Source organism: Aspergillus niger (genome assembly GCF_000002855.4).
Source record: "Aspergillus niger supercontig An11".
In the NCBI taxonomy this organism is placed as follows: Eukaryota; Fungi; Ascomycota; class Eurotiomycetes; order Eurotiales; family Aspergillaceae; genus Aspergillus; species Aspergillus niger.
Window position 1 is genome coordinate 1072495 of NT_166526.1, and position 17218 is coordinate 1089712.

Below are 17218 nucleotides of genomic sequence, written 5' to 3' on the forward strand. Positions count from 1 at the left end.
AAGAGGAGGGGCAAGGGAGAGAGGGGGGGAAAATTGCGGGGAGGGAGAAAGAAGCGGCAGGAGAGCAAGGGAGGAGGAGGAGAGAATAAAGGCTCACGAGACACCTCTTCTGCTCAACTGCTTCCCCAGAAAACCGGCGTTGAAGGCTGCATATATTTGTAGGCGAAAATTGCCATCGCGCTTGAAGTCGGCGACGAATGGGGAATCGCAGGCCTCGCTAGTTGTGCCAGATTGGTCGTTTTTATCTCTGGCCCTCACAGAAGGTCGGCCTGTTATTTGTGGAACAGGGTTTTCTTATCACAGATTGCCCCAGTCCGTGTCTTTTTAGTGCCAACCGGGCGAGACATGGTCAGATAACACTTGAAAACCTTTTCCCGTGAGTCGCGGTGGTGGACGACGATTGCGGAGGGAGTTCGGCCAAGTCCGAAGTTATAAGGATCCAGTGGGTTTTCGAATTGATAACCGGGATACTGCTGGATTTCATGTTGGATTTCATGCCAGAGCAGCATGGAAGCGCCCTGGCTTTTTCTCTCTCCATGCGAACAGTGCCCATCGAAACAGCATATCTCCGTTAAGGTTTCTGGTCCACTTCGGCCCAGCCTTTAGTCGCGCGTGCTTCTATCGCAGTGAAGTGGGTCAGGGGGGCCTCGGGAAGAGAGCAGCAAACAGTCAACCACTACATGTCTAAATACTTCTTACCCGGATGATCAGGAATTTCTCAGTGTGGTGGAGGTGTTATCCTCTTGGTTTTGATATACTAGATTACCTGGACTTGTATAGGCAAAATTGGATTCATCCCACACTGCATGATGGACTAACCTACAGATCGAGACCATGTGCTATGCAAACCAAGGCAACAATAAGACACTCGAACTGCCATAAGTTTGCTGTCTCACAATACCAATAAGATAACATGGAGGACATGAACTGGAATGTGTAACTGTCTTAAACTTTCTAGATGCTTATTTTGCCACCCGCCAGCTGTCACTGGTGAGAACCAAGCCAAGCCTGGAGGATCCAATCTTTCTTTGGAAACCCTCCTCCAGGCTCTTCTAGGGAAGGTGATGCATTAATCAACTGTTGAGACAGTTGGCCTATGCTGTTTCGATATCTGTAGGACCGGGCAGACTCGCTTACTACTCTGCCACCCCCGGTTAAAGATCCACAATGCTGGTGTGGTGCCCTTTTCCAGTAAACCCAGTATATTCACATATTGGGGTTGTTCTTGGGTTATTCTAGAAGCATGCGCTGTATACACATCCAATCTAGGTGTTTCGGTGCGGAACCAAACGGCTGCACGTAGTAGTCATCTTCATCCAGAGACACACTGAGCCCCATATTGTCTCTCATTATAAGCTAGCTACCTCCATCCAGTTAAGTCACCGCGGTCCATGATAATGTCACGTCGATAGAGTAGTTGATGTCGGCAGATGTCTCCGTAGACTTCTAACCATGCTGTAACTCTTACCCCATGAGGACCAGCTACCAAGTCGACTATCGGGAGAGAGAATCGAGAAAAGGACATGGGTTGACTACCCATGCTTGCATTGGAGGCGTTCTCCGCTGGTGGATCGGACAGGCAGAACTCAGCCTCAACCTGCAAGCCGGGCGCACTATCCCAGCACACCAATCACCTCCGGCGAGCCATGCCCATTGGGGAATCGGGTTTATCAAGGAGGAAAATGGTGCTCGTTGGTGGTCGAGTTCATGATGGCATGGCCATACTGGGTGACGGAATTGACGCACTCTCGGCAACGGCGACCATGCGTGCTTTGGCAATCTGATTGTTTTGGGTAATGATCGGTCAAGTCATGGCGGGCTAAGGTGATGTCTTGCAGTTGCACTCCATCGAGCACCAACAGGCACCAGTGAAGGGCAGAAAAGCGAAGCAAAGCAAAGCAAAGTGATGGTGGTGAGTGGATTTTCCAGAACGTCCATAAGGTTGAGAGACGGCGGCTCCGCCCATCAGCCCGAAAGGGAATGACTTCCTCCCCCGGGCTTTCCAACTTTCCTCTCCGACCACTCGGGCTTGTTGTCTGTCCTCTTCTCTTCTTCTTCTTCCCTCTCTTCTTCTCTTTCTCCCTCCCCATCTCCAGATTCTCTCGGTTGCCATCGTCTCCCCTCTGGATCGTGTCAATTACATTGACCCCCTCCTCCTCCTCCTTCTTCCTCTCCATTCGCCTCTTCTCTCTCTCCCCCCCTCCGCTCATCCTTTTCCATCCTCCTTCTCCGCCTTTCCACTTTTAGTCTTTTGTTTCCTCTTCTCTCCCACTTCCCCTCATCTCCTCAGCTTAATCTTGGGGCACACCTTCGCCATAAATACTTTTCTTTCGCATTTAGCCTCTGCAGGTAGCAATTGAGCTTTTCCCTTCTTGACTACACTTTTGCGGCCCCCGGCCATTATATTTTTGGATCACTAGCTCAACAAGGCATCTCTCCCGCTTGGTGTTAATATCCGGTCTTGTTGGACATCTTTTGGCAGCCAGCTATAATCCCATTAACTCATATTGCTTGTCGGTATGTTTGCACCTCCCAGGCCATCAATTGGTCTCCTCTAACGTCACCGGAATTCAGCAATAGTCTCCCCCCTCCGTCCCTCTCCTCCATTCGAGATCTCTCCCGAGTCCACCGATTGTCCCGCTACCATGGCTTCCGAAGTGTCGAGTGTCAATGTGAACGGCGGTGCCAAGTCTCGGGCTGCCATGCTGGAAGAGCAGCATGCCCGTGATGAGGCGCACAAGACGACTGTGGAAGAAGTTGTCGATGAAGAGGATTTGAAGCATCCCCCTCCGTCTTCCTCGGTGAATGAGCCCGAGTCCTCCACTCCGGCGCAGACCCCGGCCCCAACCGCCTCTCCAGCCCCCAAGCCAGCTCCCAAGAAGACCCCTGCCTTCGATGTCCAGTCTGAGGAACTCTTCCCGGCACTTGGAAGTGGTCCGAAGCCCAAGGCTCCCGCCGCCTCTGCTTGGGGAGCCCGAGGTTCCGCCGCTGCTGCCGTCGCCAACGGTGCTGCCAGCGGCGCACAGGCTGGTATGTTCTATTCGATCCTTTGCTGGAAAATTGTATCGTTATACTGATAGTTTCCGAACCAGCCCCTGGAGGTTTCGGTTCTGAGGTTCCCAGGATCATTAGTCTGCCCGGCAAGCACATGGAACAACTCCGGTTGGCGCCCTCGCAAATGCTCCCCCGCGGTCAGCTCAAGAAGCCTCTGCGCGATATCCTGCGCGATATCTCTAAGCGATCCAAGGCCAATGTCGACATGCGCGGTGGACCCGGTGGCTCCATCATCTTTGAGGGCAAGGGCTCCGTGGATGCGGTCAGGCAGGCCCTGAAGGAGGTCGCTCAGCAGGTCGGATCCAAGGCATGTATTTCCGTCGTCGAGGCTTGAGGTGGATTGTCGACTAACGTCCTGCCTTAGCAATCGGTGCGCGTTCCGATTCCCACATCCGCCCGCCCTCACATCATCGGACGCCAAGGTGCTGTCGTTCAAGACATCCAGCAACGAACTGGCGCACGTGTGCAGGTTCCTCGCGCTGAGGAGTCTGCCTCCGGAGCGGACGATGACGACAGCGACACTATTGATGTCCTCATTGAGGGTGATGCTGTTGCGGCTGAGATGGCTCGTCGGGAGATTGAAGCGATCGTCAAGGAGCGCGCCTCCAACATGAGCCTGCGTCTCAAATCCGTCCCGCCGGAGTTCTTCCCCTTCATCGCCGGTGCTCACAATGCCAACCTTAAAGAAATCGAGGAGCGTACCAAGGCGCAAGTGCATGTCCCCCGGTACGATACCTGGCAGAGTCAGCCTCCGCCTCAGGAGGCTGATCCGGGTCATGTCCAGTTCGTGCCGGTTCCCGAGAAGCACATCCACATCTCTGGTGAGCGTGCTGCCGCTCAAGAAGCTCGCGCGGAAATCGAGAGACTTGCGGCCGACCTGCAACGCCAGCTCACCCTTCGCCAGCTCGCCATCAACCGTGGCCAGCATCAATTCATCCTTGGCGACAACGCCGATGCGCTGCACGAATTCCTGGCTGACACGGGCTGTGCCATTGTCCTGCCCCCTGCATCTGACGAGAGCGAATTCCTCACCATCACGGGTCCGCTTGACTGCATCGAGAATGGTATCAACCGGGCCATGGACCTTGCCACCAGCATGCAAATGGCAAGCATTGACCTCTCTCGTCAGCACCCTAGTGCTCCCATGGGTCCTCATGCTCATGCTCGTGCCCTCACCCAATACCTAAGACAGCGCCAAATCATCAAGGAGCTGGAGAGAATGTATGACGCTCGGATCGCCCTTCCGCCCAGCTCGGACGGCCCTGTGACCTGGGAGGTCTACTCCAGAGATGGCAAAAACACTATTCGCGCAAGATCCGATATCATGAACTTGGTTCAGGCTCACCCTCCTACGAGACTTCGTAGCCTCGCGATCGACCCCTACTTCCACCCTTATCTGCGCTCTCGGAGCATTCCCAAGTTGCGGAGTGACTATGGCGTTCACCTTCTTGTGCCTGATGAGCTTGATAGCTCCGACGTGGTCTTGGTGTATGAAGGCCCTTCCGCTTCTTCTGCTCAGGTTGAGATCCCTCGTCAGAGGCCTTCTGCCGCTGAACTTGCTACCTTCGAGAAGACTCTCCAGGAAGCTCAGGAGTATCTTCTGAGCACTCTCGGTGACCAGAACGATGTCGTGGCGACGTCTGTGAGCGTGCCGGCCAAGTACCAGGACAAGGTCCGCAAGTTCATCTCCCGCCAGCAGGAAGCGAAGAGTGAGGACGAGATCCCTGTTCGTGCCATTGTCGGCGATGGCCGTAACCGTAACGAGTCCGAGGTTGCTCTTCGTGGACCCTCTCGCCTGGTGGAGGATCTTGCCTCGAAGATCCAGGCGTTTGTTGTGGAGCAGGAGAAGGATGACCTCGAAAGAGGATACACCACGACCTTCGACTTCCCCCAGAAGTATGCCAACTTCTTGATTGGCAAGCGGGGCGAGAATATCAACAAGCTCCGTGACGAGTTTGATGTCGACATCAAGGTCGAGGGGGGTAAGGTCGAGGTCAAAGGACCCAAGGCCAAGGCCGATGCCGCCAAGACCAGAATCATCAACCTGGGCAAGAAGCTGGAAGATGAGACCACTCATGTCTTGAAGGTTCCTGCTCAGTATCACCGGGAATTGATCGGCCAGAAAGGAAGCCAGGTCAACAGACTGCAGGACCGCTACTCTGTCCGTGTTCAGTTTCCCCGTGCTGCCGTGGCTGCTACTATCAGCGATGACCAGTCTGTCGCTGAGACTTCTAGTGACGCAGGTGGCTCTCGCCCCAACCGCCCTCAGCAGGCTCTGGATGAGGTTATCGTCAAGGGGCCCAGCAAGGGTGCTGATGCTGCGCGTGATGAGATCCTTAGCTTGCTTCAGTGGGTGATTGACCACTCCTACACGGCTACAGTGTCTGTCGCTCAAGCGCAGATTCCCTCCTTGATCGGCCAGCGCGGTCGTGAAATGGACAAGCTCCGCGCCGACACCGGCGCCCAGATTGATGTTCCGGGAGTCAACGATGCTCCAGATGAGTCGGGCCGTGTGCAGATCAAGATCAGGGGCACTAAGAAGCAAGTTGAAGAGGCAAAGAAGACCCTGGAGCAGCGGTCGAAGGAGTTCGACTCCATCGTTACGAAGACAATTGATGTGGACAAGAAGTACCACAAGTCGCTCATTGGCGGTGGTGGTGAGTAATGTGTGCCCACTTTTTACAAGGTAGCATGAGTAATTAACAATTTTCCAGGTGCCAACATCCGCAAGATCGTCGCTGAGGCTGGTGGCCCTACCGATGGCAGCGCTTCCCGAATGGTCAAGTTCCCTCGCCCAGAGAGCAGTGACTCGGCCATCAAGCTCGAAGGAAACGGTCAGGTGGTTGATAAGATCATTACTGCGATCCAGGACTTTGTCAAGGAGCGTGAGGACCAAGTGAGCACGACCGTTGAGGTTCCCCCGTCTCAACATCGTCTACTCATTGGCCGTGGAGGTGAGACCCGGCGCGGCATTGAGTCCAAGTTCAACATCACCCTCGACATTCCTAAGCAGGGATCCGGACGCTCGGATATCAAGCTGAAGGGACCCAGCAACGCAGTCGCGGAGGCCAAGGAGCACATTGAGTCTATGCTTAAGGATCAGCAGGGCGAGACGGTGGAGGTTCCCCGGAACTTGCACCATGCTATTGCTGAGAATGGCTCTTTCTTCCGTCGCCTGCGCAACGACTACCGCGTTACCGTGGATCACGCTGGGCAGCAGGTGCCTCCCAAGCCTGCCTCTGAAGACTCCCGCGGTGCGGTCAACGGTTCCTCTTCTCTCCCCTGATCACAGATGAGCCCAGCGAGGCCTTGGAGGCTCACTCATGGAAGATCGTGGACAACAGCCCGGCCGCTGTCGATCCCTCTGAGCCGGCGACCATCCCGTGGGTGTTGTCAGGAACCAGCGACAATGTCGCCAAGGCCAAGTCGGCCTTGGAGAAGGCTATTGCCAATGCTTCCCAGCAGTCCGCTACAGGCTACCTCATCCTGCCTGACCCGAAGACTTACCGCTTCGTCGTCGGCCAGGGTGGTAGCCAAATCAACGCGATCCGCAAGCAGACTGGCTGCCGGATCAATGTGCCCAAGGACCAAGCCAAGGGTGAAGCGATCGAGATCAAGGGAAGCAAGGAGGGCCTGGAAGAGGCCAAGGATATGATCCTGGAGGCTGTCCGCGCTGGCTTGAGCGGCAACTCTCGGTCATGAGGGAGGGAAGGTCGTTAGGTGATCCACATATATGGCTGGCTGGTGGTTTCCAGAAGTGATATATGAGAATTGTCGAGCGACCATGATATCTTTTCTTATCTTATAATTTCCTTTCATTCTATCCTTGTCTTATGTGCTCTCTCACCAAAAGAAGACTGTGTTATACATCTACTACATGCATTTGCTGGGCGGTTGACGAATTGCATAACCTGCCTTGAATATCCTGTGATTAGGCCTCACTCCTCTTATAAATACTGTTATATGCATTACATATGTGTCGGGACTTAAGACTGGAATCTTAGTAGTGGGTATACTGCTAGAATGATTGTCACTGTAGGGACAACGTATAAGCAGAGTCAATATTGAATCAATGTTCAACCCCGGACAGCGTAGCGTATTGCGGGTTTCTTTTAAGCATGAATCTATTAACAGCTCTTTCTCAGTTACCGAATCACGAAAGAACAAGCACAAGCATTCGTGATATTGCACTCTAATTGGGACGAGGAATAGAGGAATTGAAACTGAGGGGAAGGAAAAACAAAGGGTATCTGCATTGGATATCACCCAACAGCCCCTAATGCTGACGAAGAAGTGGAACAGAATAGGTAGCCGAGATCAACCGGTCCAAGGAACCAAAAGAGACCGGATTCCAAACATGGGGCCAAAATGAAGAATCACGGATCGAATCAAGAGAAGGGGGGGAAAAAGGCTTTCAGTTCATATGGGATTCATCTCTTTTTGTTTAAGTTTATTAAATATAATAAGGGAAAAATAAAAAGGGATATCGTTTACTGCGTCTCAGCGGCGGAAGCATTCTGGAGGTATTGGTAGGCGAAGTAGGCGATCAGGCCACCAACCAGGACGATGCCGTAGAGACCGACACCCAGGCCGGCGCTGTCGCCGGAGCCCGAGGGACCGGAGGAAGACTGGGGTTGAGAGCGAGGGGCAGGGTCACCGGGCTGATGGGTTTGCGTTAGTGTGAGAAACTATTGTCATGCGATTTGCTTTTTGTTATCTGACGACGTACCATGCGCTTCAGCTTGCCGACCAGGAGACCGTCCAGGATCTCACGGGCCTCGTCACTGTGTCCGACATCTTCGAAAGCCTCGGTGCCGTCCTGGCCACCGACGTCGAGGAGGACTTCCTCACCACCACTGTTTTTGAGAGCAAATTGTGTTAGTTTGTTTTGTTTTCTTGGTCCGGCGGAGTATTTCCTTGCGCGATTTGTCTCATTGCTTTTTTGGAGGGGGGAGAGCAAGCAGAACGTCTGGAGGCGAGGGGGTGAAGGCTCAATTGGGAAGGGATGTGCATGTGGGAAGTGAATGGTGGTGAACGTACGGGTGCTCGTCAACGAAGGAGGTGCAGTCGTAGACCTTGTCGTGAATGACCATGTAAAGGTCCTTCTTGGTGTTGTGAGCGCTGACCTCCTGGAAGGTGAATTCCTTTGCGTCGGCCATGGTTATGGTAGTAAGTGTGGCTGTGGAAATAGAGAATGTAAAAGTCAGCGACTGACAAAGCCAAGCAGATTGATCGGTGAGAGTAAGAACTAGGTGATAAGCAGGGTAATTTGGGGAGAGTTCCAGGACAGTTTCATGATCGGGATGCCATCCATGAATCTTGACTTCATGCGATAGGGTATTGAGTAGATAGGCAATATGAGTAACAATTCCAGAAGCATAAGCCACCCCCAGTCCAGCCTGTACGGAGTGCTGGACCTCGGAATGTAGAAAAACACAAGATCGCAAGGGAGAAGAAATGCGATAGAGCGGAGACTCACCGAAGATTCAACAAGAATAGAAAAGGTACAGAAGTACAAGACTCAAAAGAGACAGATCACGCAAGACGATCTAGAGGAGAGAACAATAGAGACTAGAGATGAACCCGAGGAAGGAGAGGGAGAAAGAAAGAGAGGAAGAGGAGAAGAAGGAGGAGGAGGAGGAGAGAGAAGGAAGCCGAGCAGATGGGAAAGAGTCGGTTCCTTAGGCAGCCCCCTGGCGCCTGTGATTCGACGCCGTCTCCGCCTTCCAACTGGATGGTCTTCCAGGAACATTATTCCAATCCCAGCACCAGGAGCCGTGGGTACCATCCGGCCACCGGGTTTGCCTCTGCATACGTTTACCGGGTTGCCGGCAGCCTGCTCCCTCTTCACATTATTGCACCTCTATCACTACTGCCTGCCTACTGTCAATACGATCTTCTGCACTTCGATCGGACTCCGTTCCCAACCTGTTCCCAAACAGGCAATCCTGAAAAGTGGCCTGATAGGGATGGCGTCTCTCCGCCAATCACAGCTGGCTTATTCCTGGCTTAGTCAGTGTATCTCATGCACTAATCCTGATCAGGCAGGGTGACTAGAACGGGCCGTCGATCAATAATCAGAAATTCTGGCGGTGGATTAGTCGTGATGCTTGCTGGCTTTGCTGTCTGACTGTTGCATATGGTTTTAGATTTGTGGTCTTGGTCTTCAGGATCTTTTTACCTGATTTGGTGTATCTGTTTGCCCGTGGCCATCATAATGCATCTTGCTTCCTCTGTTATCAGATTGTGATCATTCTTCTCAAAACATTCTAGAAGAAGATTAGACTATTCGCTCCACTGAAAATCAACTCTCGGAATAACCTCCGCGGGGAGAGTCACACAAAACAGTAATGTGTTTGGCCCTTTCGGTGACTTGCGCTCGCTGCTCCACCACCCTCCACCACCTTATTGTGGTGTGACAGCCATTCCAGTAATCTTCCAGATAGTATTTGCAATTCCGCGATACTCTATCTTCCGCAGTCTAGTATTTCACCTGTATTGATAAATTCATACATAGTATGAATTCCAGAGAGCAATGTGCAAGTAACACAGAATTCCACCAAGCATCCAAATCCGATGATAATAAAGTTAATGCAACAAATCTAGGAATAACCTCTGAAACCTGGTTCCGTAATTCCGCCCATCTGCCTTGGATGGTAAATCCCGACCCTGCGATCCCTCGATAGCCGTAACCTCGGGGAGGGGATCGTGTCGGGTAGCGCCGTCGGGATTAACTGCCCCAGTTGGTCACTGATTCATTCCCCGCCTTTGTTGCCCGCTTCATGTGCCCGCGCGGAATGTTACTCCTCCTTGGGAGGCCGCCTATCTTCCCGTGTCCTCCGTAGTAGATACACATGGACTTTCTATGGTTCGGCTATATTGTGGGGTACCCTAATGATATGGTGAAAATGTAATCCAATGGTCTATCATCAGTAACTAGATAATATCTATACATCCCATATCGCTTAGGAAGAACTAAGTAAAATAAGTAATAATGGAAATAAATCAATGGCCCAGCCAGCCAGCCCATTCCATGTCAACATGTCTTGCTCAAATAGGTATGGTTGACGATGCAACAAAATAGAAAACAAAAAAAGAGCAAAGGATATAAGTAAGTTCGTTCCATGCTGATATTCATCCCTCATGCAAGCCCGTGTCATCGTCTCCCGTTGCAATCGCAAATATGATGAGAAAGGAAAGAACCCCAAGTATAGGAGAAGATGTCACCAGTCCCTGTGCAACTCTTACCCATGCCAAATCGTAATCAACGCTACACCATGGTCTGTCCTCGAAACCCCGGGGAGAGGTGGATCGTGGGGTAATGAACAAAGAAGAACAAAAAGAAAACGAGACCTTTATATAGAAAAAAGACGTCCACCCCCTCTCTCCAGGTCCCTTACTTGGCGGGCACCCGCTCGTAGAATACAATATAGGCTTGTTCGTTCTGCAGCCGATCTTTCGATCGCAGATCGCGCGGGTTGAAATCGATCACCCGCTCGTCGTCGAACCGTCGCCAGCATTGCCGCTGCGCATCTCGCACCAGAGAGATGTAATGTCCGCTGCCCATCGACGACCCGATATGCCGTAGCACCCCGTACGCATCGTACGTGAACGGAGGCACAGTGGCTGCGATCGGGTCGTGGGGCAATCCGTTGGTCTGCCCCTGATTGTATGCCGAGAAGACAAAATCATCCATCCGAAGTCCGTGCAAAGGGAAGTCGATAGGCGTATGGATCTTTCGTGCAGACTGGGTCTTCGACGCCGAGAACCGCTTGAAGTGGACGACCAAGATCTGCGGCGCCCGCGTGATGATGATCTGTTTGGTGGCCACTCGTTCGCACTTGCAGTACGGACATTTCCACACCTCATCCCCACTCAACATCTCCTCTTGACAATAACTGCGAAGGCATTGATATATGTCGCCCGTGCCCGACGGTGGAATCTCCACACTGATGCTATAGAACGCCTCATACGTGGTTGATGTCCGCTTGCAGGTGGTGCAGCGTAGCCGGCTCGCGTGCTGGCCTGCAAAGAGCGAGGAAATGAACGACTCTTCGCGATGACAGTATCGATCCCACTCAATTTTAGAAACCTTGGGAACAGGCATTCTCTCGCGCTGCATCTCCTCCTCGAATGTCAAGGGTCTGAGAGGCGTCCGCTGCCAGTTGATGTTGAGGTCCTCGTGCAGACAATCGACGACAAAGTCAAAGAACTCTTTGGCATCCTGCTGGCGATCGATAGCCCATTCTTGGTTTAATCGTCCGCAGAAGTTTCGAAAGGAAGTCGGCATGATTACTTCCACGTCGTTCTTCCAAAGCGAACGGATCAGATTCGCGAAAAGCCCCGGCATGACGCCTTGGGAGCCCTTCCAGTTCTTTTGTACATAGTACCGGAACCGATTGTCGATGAAGAACTTGCTCAGCACCACCGTAGCGTTCAAACACTGAAGGGTAGAGTTCATGTAACAAGTCACGCCAAAGTTAGTTAAGCCGGTCCTGGGGAGCTTCAGGCGGTTAAGCATCGAGCTTGGTGTGTAGAGAGCTGTTTTGGTGGCAGAGTACTGTCGCTCCAAGGTAGGTTGTATTTGCCGGCCGTCTGAAACGCCACTATAACTGGGCCGTGGAACTGCAGGCGGAGGCCTTGATGGAGCAACAGGAACAGGGGCAGCATAATTGGGAGCGGGTGTCCCCGCGGGCCGAACATGCGCCGTCACCATTGACTGCTGGATCGCATGTGGTTCCGGGAAGCGCCGCAGGAAATCCTCGTATGTGTGCACAAAGGGAGAGACAGGTGGCTCTTCGGCACCCTCCGGTTCTTCAGTGAGTGCCTCTTCCTCGATATAGGTCCCGGGGTCGATTTCCTCCGTCTTAGACTTCTCCATCCATTCTGTAAGCTCTTGAGGATTCAGCGGCTTGTATTCGCGCAATCTTCTCTTCCTCACTTCCAAACTAGAATTGGCACTGACAATCGTAGGCACTCTTCCTAGCGGTCGCCCCGGTCGTCTGACGGGCCTCTTTGCTTGCAAGGATCCCATCACAGCAGCAGTAGAGGATGTAGCAAGAGACTGCTGGCCGACTAGGTCGACCCATGCGTCAAGGCCGCCAAGTAGTAGGGCGGGAGGTCGTCCATCTTTCAGCGGCTTGTATGCGTTGAACTCGTAAAGCGTGTCATACAGCGCTCGAAGATGAGGAGCTGTGGTGCCTACAGGGGATCCGTCTAGATAGCTGACCGATGCCGTTCCCTGGTCATAATAGACGACCATGTCATATTCGTTGCGCCGCTCGAATAATGACTGCTCATGTTCAGGCGACACCACCAAGCGTTCTTCGAGTTCTTCCGCTGACACATTCTCCTTTAGTGCCACTGGCTCAATGCAAAGGATCGAAGAGGCATAGATGTGGCCACTATCATACTGGTCCCGAAAACGCACGTCAATCAATAGAATGTTGTATTTGCGCATATACTCCAGCAGCTGCTGAGGCTCAATCGTAGTGCTGTGTGGGAGATCTGCACTACTGCTTCTAACTTCCTTGGCCTGATGTACACCGTTTGGGGTTTGCGACCTGTAAGGGTTGTCGTCGAAGCCATCATGGCTAAGACTACTGCGAGATGATGATGTAATCTGAGAATACCGTGGGTTGACGGGACGAGAGCTTTCGACTGAGGTCCTGGGTGGGTTTGAGGGTCCTTGTGAAGGCACTGTCCAGATCGGACTGTAAGTTGGATCGGGAGCGCGAGGAAGAGATGTATTAAGGGGCACTTTCGGAGGAATAGTAGGCACACTATGAGAGGAGCCCATACTACGGGGCCCTAGAGGCCGCCGCGGAGGTACTCCTTGAGACATTTGGGACGATGGTCGAGAAGGGAACTCCTGAGTCGGGGGTGTTGAGGTGGTACTGTTTTGGCCATTGGAAATAGACCCTACATCAGATGGAGTAGGAGGCGGCGGCATTTTTAGTTTTGCGAATCTCTCAGCAAGTGCATCCCCAGCAGGACTCGAAAAGCGATTCATCTTCGCATTTGCTTCACCTGATCGTTGGAACTGCGTAGGGCTAGGCATCCGCAGGGAGTTGTTGCCAGCGTCAACGGGGCGACCTCTGGGGCCTGGACTCTGCCCAAACCCAGGAGATATTACCTCTGATCTAGGTCGTGGAGGGTTCGAACGAGACACTCCGCCAGGCTGCACGTTGCTCAGCAAATTGTTCTCCAATATTTGTTGCTTGATATCGTCCATTGTCCCTTGCTTCATCCGCACAGCCTGTCACCATCGGATTAGCCACCATTGTGCGAATCTCAGACATAACAATTATTCACAGCACTGAATGTGCTTTAGAGGGGTCACGGCATACCATCATCAACTCCCCGAATCGTTTGTACCATCCCGGACGTTGGCTGGCAGTGGCTCGGTAGTCAGGGTGATTAGGTATTATGTTGATCGTGATCTCGGATGCTCGCAGGTAATGCACATAAGCTCTATCCAGCTGATCGGTGTTGGCAAGCTCACGGGCTCGATCTATGGCCACTTGCGCTCGTTCCAGCAGAACGCTAAGCTGTACGGAAAGCGGGTCAGACATCAGCAACGTCACCCGTCAGGCGCATAGGGTATGGAGACCAACCGATGTATTGTCATTCAGATCAAGAGCTGCTGCTTCATCCTGAAGATCCTTAATATTGGGGAACCGAGCTGGTTGAGATCCGGCGGGGGACCCATAGCTGTTGTTGGCCTGATACGATCCTAGTCCGGCGGCGATTGACTTCCCGCCCGGCTGCATACCACCGAGGGACTGAGGGCGGCGGGGAACGTTCTCCCACGGTGCAAAGTCTGGAGGAGAGGGTAGAGCCGCTGCATCTGGGGACATTATATCACAGCGATGAAGCCGAATCTCAGCACATGACCTGGGGGACGGCTTCGTAGGAGACGCGGCGAGGGGCAATCTGGTCAAACTCGGGTCGGAAATCGAAGGGTACTGGCTGGAAGGATAACGAGGAAGTCGGAGAGGAAAAGACCGATGGCGACCGCACTGACAGGCCCGAGCTGAGAGAGCCGAAGGAACATGCAAGGAAAAGAGCGAGCGCAGGGCCTCGGCGAGGAGAGAATGGGACAACTGCCAGGCCAAATAGGCAGCCAACGTTGCGGGATGGAAATGGGTGGATTGGGATGTTTCTGGGGTAAGTCGGTATGTAATGCGCCGGTATCATCAGAGCGGTGTTACTCACCGCCCGAGCCTATGACGCCACTGCATGACCCTGGATGCCTGGGGCCGCCGGCTGACTCATGGCGCCCGACCAATGGCGGGGCCACATCGTTGCCTACTGCATTAGGTAAGTTGGTACCTCCCGCCATCATCGCTCGTTACTGTTATCGCTTTCGATCTGCCTGGAGCTTGCTGTCGACTCCCCTTCTTTCGCCCTTGGCTTCCAACTCAGGTCTGTTCCTGAAGCAACCCGGGTCGTGTTCTGGTCATCTCTCTAGCCTCACCTTTTCCTCTACTTTGCCGACTAGGACTGTACCCAGCAGCCCCCCCCTTGTCGCTGCTACCCAACGTCATAGCGATCCTGGGCTCCGCCATCGTCAGGTTATCATCCATTGCGCACTGTCAACATGGCGGGGTGGTTCTCTTCAACGTCAACGATCGAGGATCAGGTGGAAAAGGCCACCGCATCTTCCCTGTATGTCTCCTTCCCTTTCCCACCTCTTACTTGACGGTGATCGGCCTGCGAACGGCCTCCCCGTCTAGCCAAACGCCAACTGACCTCTAACAATTGGCGCAGTGAGGACATTGCGCTCAACCTAGAGATATCCGACCTCATCCGATCGAAGGGTGTCCAGCCCAAAGATGCTATGAGATGCTTGAAACGCCGGTTAGAGAACAAGAACCCAAACATACAGCTGGCGACATTGAAGGTTGGCTACTCGATTTCGTTGCAACGACAATTTATACTGACGGGTGGTTCACCCTGCAGTTAACAGACACATGCGTGAAGAATGGCGGTACTCATTTCTTGGCGGAAATTGCGTCGCGCGAGTTCATGGATAACCTTGTTTCGCTTCTCAAGACCGAGGGTGCTCCGTTGAATTCCGACGTGAAGGCCAAAATGCTAGAATTGATTCAGGACTGGGCCATGGCAGCCCAGGGCCGTATGGACCTCAGCTACGTCGGGGAAACATACCGGAGGCTGCAAGATGAAGGCTTCCGATTTCCCCCCAAGACCCAGATTAGCGGAAGCATGCTGGAAAGCAGTGCGGTAAGTTGCTTACGCTGCAGTACCTTTCCCTTCCCAATGCTAACATTCGGATTGCGCAAGCCTCCTGAGTGGATCGACTCCGATGTCTGCATGCGCTGCCGTACTCCTTTCAGCTTCATGAACCGCAAACACCATTGTCGCAACTGCGGAAGTGTCTTCGATGCGCAATGTTCCAGCAAAAGTCTCCCCCTACCTCATCTCGGAATCCTGCAGCCTGTTCGAGTGGACGACGGCTGTTATGCCAAGTTGACCTCCAAGGCCCTTGCACCCAGCGGCCTTTCGGACCGAGCATCATTCAAGAACAACTCCATAACTAAATCCAGCGTGATGGAGCCTCGTGGAGGTAGGGCAGAGGGGGGATTCGATGATGATCTGCGCCGGGCGCTACAAATGAGTTTAGAGGAGGCGCAGAACAAAGGCTCAAGTGGTTATGTTCCACAAAGTACGGCGGTCCAGCAGCCACCCAGAGCACCCGCTCAACCGGCCATAGAAGAAGAGGAGGACGCAGATCTGAAGGCTGCGATTGAAGCATCCCTGCGTGACATGGAAGAGCACAAGCAGAAGCATGCTGCCGCTCTGAAGAACACATCGTCGGCAGACATTCCGTCCCGCCAGACACCAAGTGCAACCCCGTTGCCTAAGAATTCCTACGAGCTCAGCCCAGTCGAAGTAGAGAACATTCATCTTTTCGCCGCTCTGGTCGACCGACTACAACACCAGCCCCCGGGGACCATACTCCGCGAACCTCAGATTCAGGAACTCTACGAGAGCATTGGCGCGCTTCGTCCCAAGCTGGCGCGGAGCTATGGGGAGACCATGAGCAAACATGGTAAGCCATTACCATGATTGTCGTTTATCACTTGGCGACAAAGTCTTGATGGCTAACGTATGAAATGCAGACACTCTCCTTGACCTACACGCCAAACTCTCGACGGTTGTCCGATACTATGATCGCATGCTTGAGGAACGTCTATCCAGCGCTTACGCACAACATTCCCTAGGGTACAGCCCGGTCCCCGGTGGATCGCCATACCCCAACATCTACCCGCCCATGCCCGCCCATGCGCCTGATGGGAAGACGGGAACTGAAAGCTTTTATTACGGGAATGCGATCGCCGAGAGTCACCAGGCTCCGACGACACCTTACCCCCAGCCTCAGCCTGAAAGGGAGCTGCATGAGAGAGTCGGGACACGTAGTGGTACCATGAGCCCTGGTGTCTACGCGCATCCCTCACAGCCGATTTCACCCACCGTTCCCTGGAACGGCAGTGCTCATGCGGTTGCCTCTCCACAACCTTCAAGCGCCAGTATGGCTTATCCCAGCAACCCTTCGGCCTATGCGGGGCCAGCCGCTCCGACGCAGTTCTACACCTCTCCACCACACGTGGAACCCGACAGCAAACCGGCGCAGCATGCCCGACCAATGGAGCCAGACATGCCTTATCAGGGCTCACCGGTGATGCAGCGGGAAACACCATATCAGCCAACGGCACCATCCGCTCCAGATCTCCCGGCTGACCAGGGGCCGGCTTCTGGCTACGGGCTTCAGCGGCAGCCAACGGACCCGTCCGCTGCATTATATTATGCCCCGCAACCTCCTCAAGGGACCCCCTACCCGGCATACCCCCAAGGGGCGCCCGTACATCCCGGCCAGGCTGTGGGGGATGTCTCTCCCGTGGGTGTTACCCCAGCTCATGCACCGTATCAACAGCCCACGCCATCTCGGCCACCGGTAGAAGAAAGTCTGATTGAGCTGTAGAAGCAAGGGGTATGCAGCGGAAGGGTGGAGATGAGGGGGGGAAGAGGGGGGCATTCCAATGCTTGTTTTTGTTGCTTATGCTAAAGTCTTTTGTCACCGTGATACCAAAACATTGGTTGTTTGCAAGCCACGAAATTGTATGTACAGATGTCACAAATC

General features: G+C 53.4%; 6 protein-coding genes across 6 annotated transcripts; 2 read left to right on the top strand and 4 right to left on the bottom strand.

Annotated features, from left to right (window-relative positions):
* Positions 1-93: 93 nt before the first annotated feature.
* On the bottom strand, positions 94-2401 carry An11g04350 (hypothetical protein; the record flags this gene model as incomplete). Its single annotated transcript, XM_059750215.1, has 6 exons — positions 94-253; positions 369-518; positions 989-1183; positions 1365-1613; positions 1726-2186; positions 2309-2401. 6 exons carry the CDS (start codon positions 2399-2401, stop codon positions 94-96), a joined length of 1308 nt encoding a protein of 435 aa, XP_059601581.1.
* Positions 2402-2645: 244 nt separating this feature from the next.
* Positions 2646-6340, top strand: An11g04360 (uncharacterized protein; the record flags this gene model as incomplete). The annotated part of the gene is made up of 4 exons (XM_059750216.1): positions 2646-3030; positions 3081-3349; positions 3419-5711; positions 5769-6340. 4 exons carry the CDS (start codon positions 2646-2648, stop codon positions 6338-6340), a joined length of 3519 nt encoding a protein of 1172 aa, XP_059601582.1.
* Positions 6341-7544: 1204 nt separating this feature from the next.
* On the bottom strand, positions 7545-8213 carry An11g04370 (uncharacterized protein; the record flags this gene model as incomplete). The annotated part of the gene is made up of 3 exons (XM_001394395.3): positions 7545-7715; positions 7784-7910; positions 8095-8213. The coding sequence occupies 3 exons, from the start codon at positions 8211-8213 to the stop codon at positions 7545-7547; spliced, it is 417 nt and encodes a 138-aa protein (XP_001394432.1).
* Positions 8214-10450: 2237 nt separating this feature from the next.
* An11g04380 (uncharacterized protein) lies at positions 10451-12898 on the bottom strand (the record flags this gene model as incomplete). The annotated part of the gene is made up of 1 exon (XM_059750217.1): positions 10451-12898. The coding sequence occupies one exon, from the start codon at positions 12896-12898 to the stop codon at positions 10451-10453; it is 2448 nt and encodes an 815-aa protein (XP_059601583.1).
* A 466-nt stretch (positions 12899-13364) lies between these two features.
* Positions 13365-14398, bottom strand: An11g04390 (hypothetical protein; the record flags this gene model as incomplete). The annotated part of the gene is made up of 4 exons (XM_001394396.3): positions 13365-13604; positions 13671-14025; positions 14081-14159; positions 14272-14398. 4 exons carry the CDS (start codon positions 14396-14398, stop codon positions 13365-13367), a joined length of 801 nt encoding a protein of 266 aa, XP_001394433.3.
* A 258-nt stretch (positions 14399-14656) lies between these two features.
* An11g04400 (uncharacterized protein) lies at positions 14657-17059 on the top strand (the record flags this gene model as incomplete). Its single annotated transcript, XM_001394398.1, has 5 exons — positions 14657-14724; positions 14827-14959; positions 15019-15300; positions 15361-16129; positions 16200-17059. The coding sequence occupies 5 exons, from the start codon at positions 14657-14659 to the stop codon at positions 17057-17059; spliced, it is 2112 nt and encodes a 703-aa protein (XP_001394435.1).
* Positions 17060-17218: the final 159 nt, after the last annotated feature.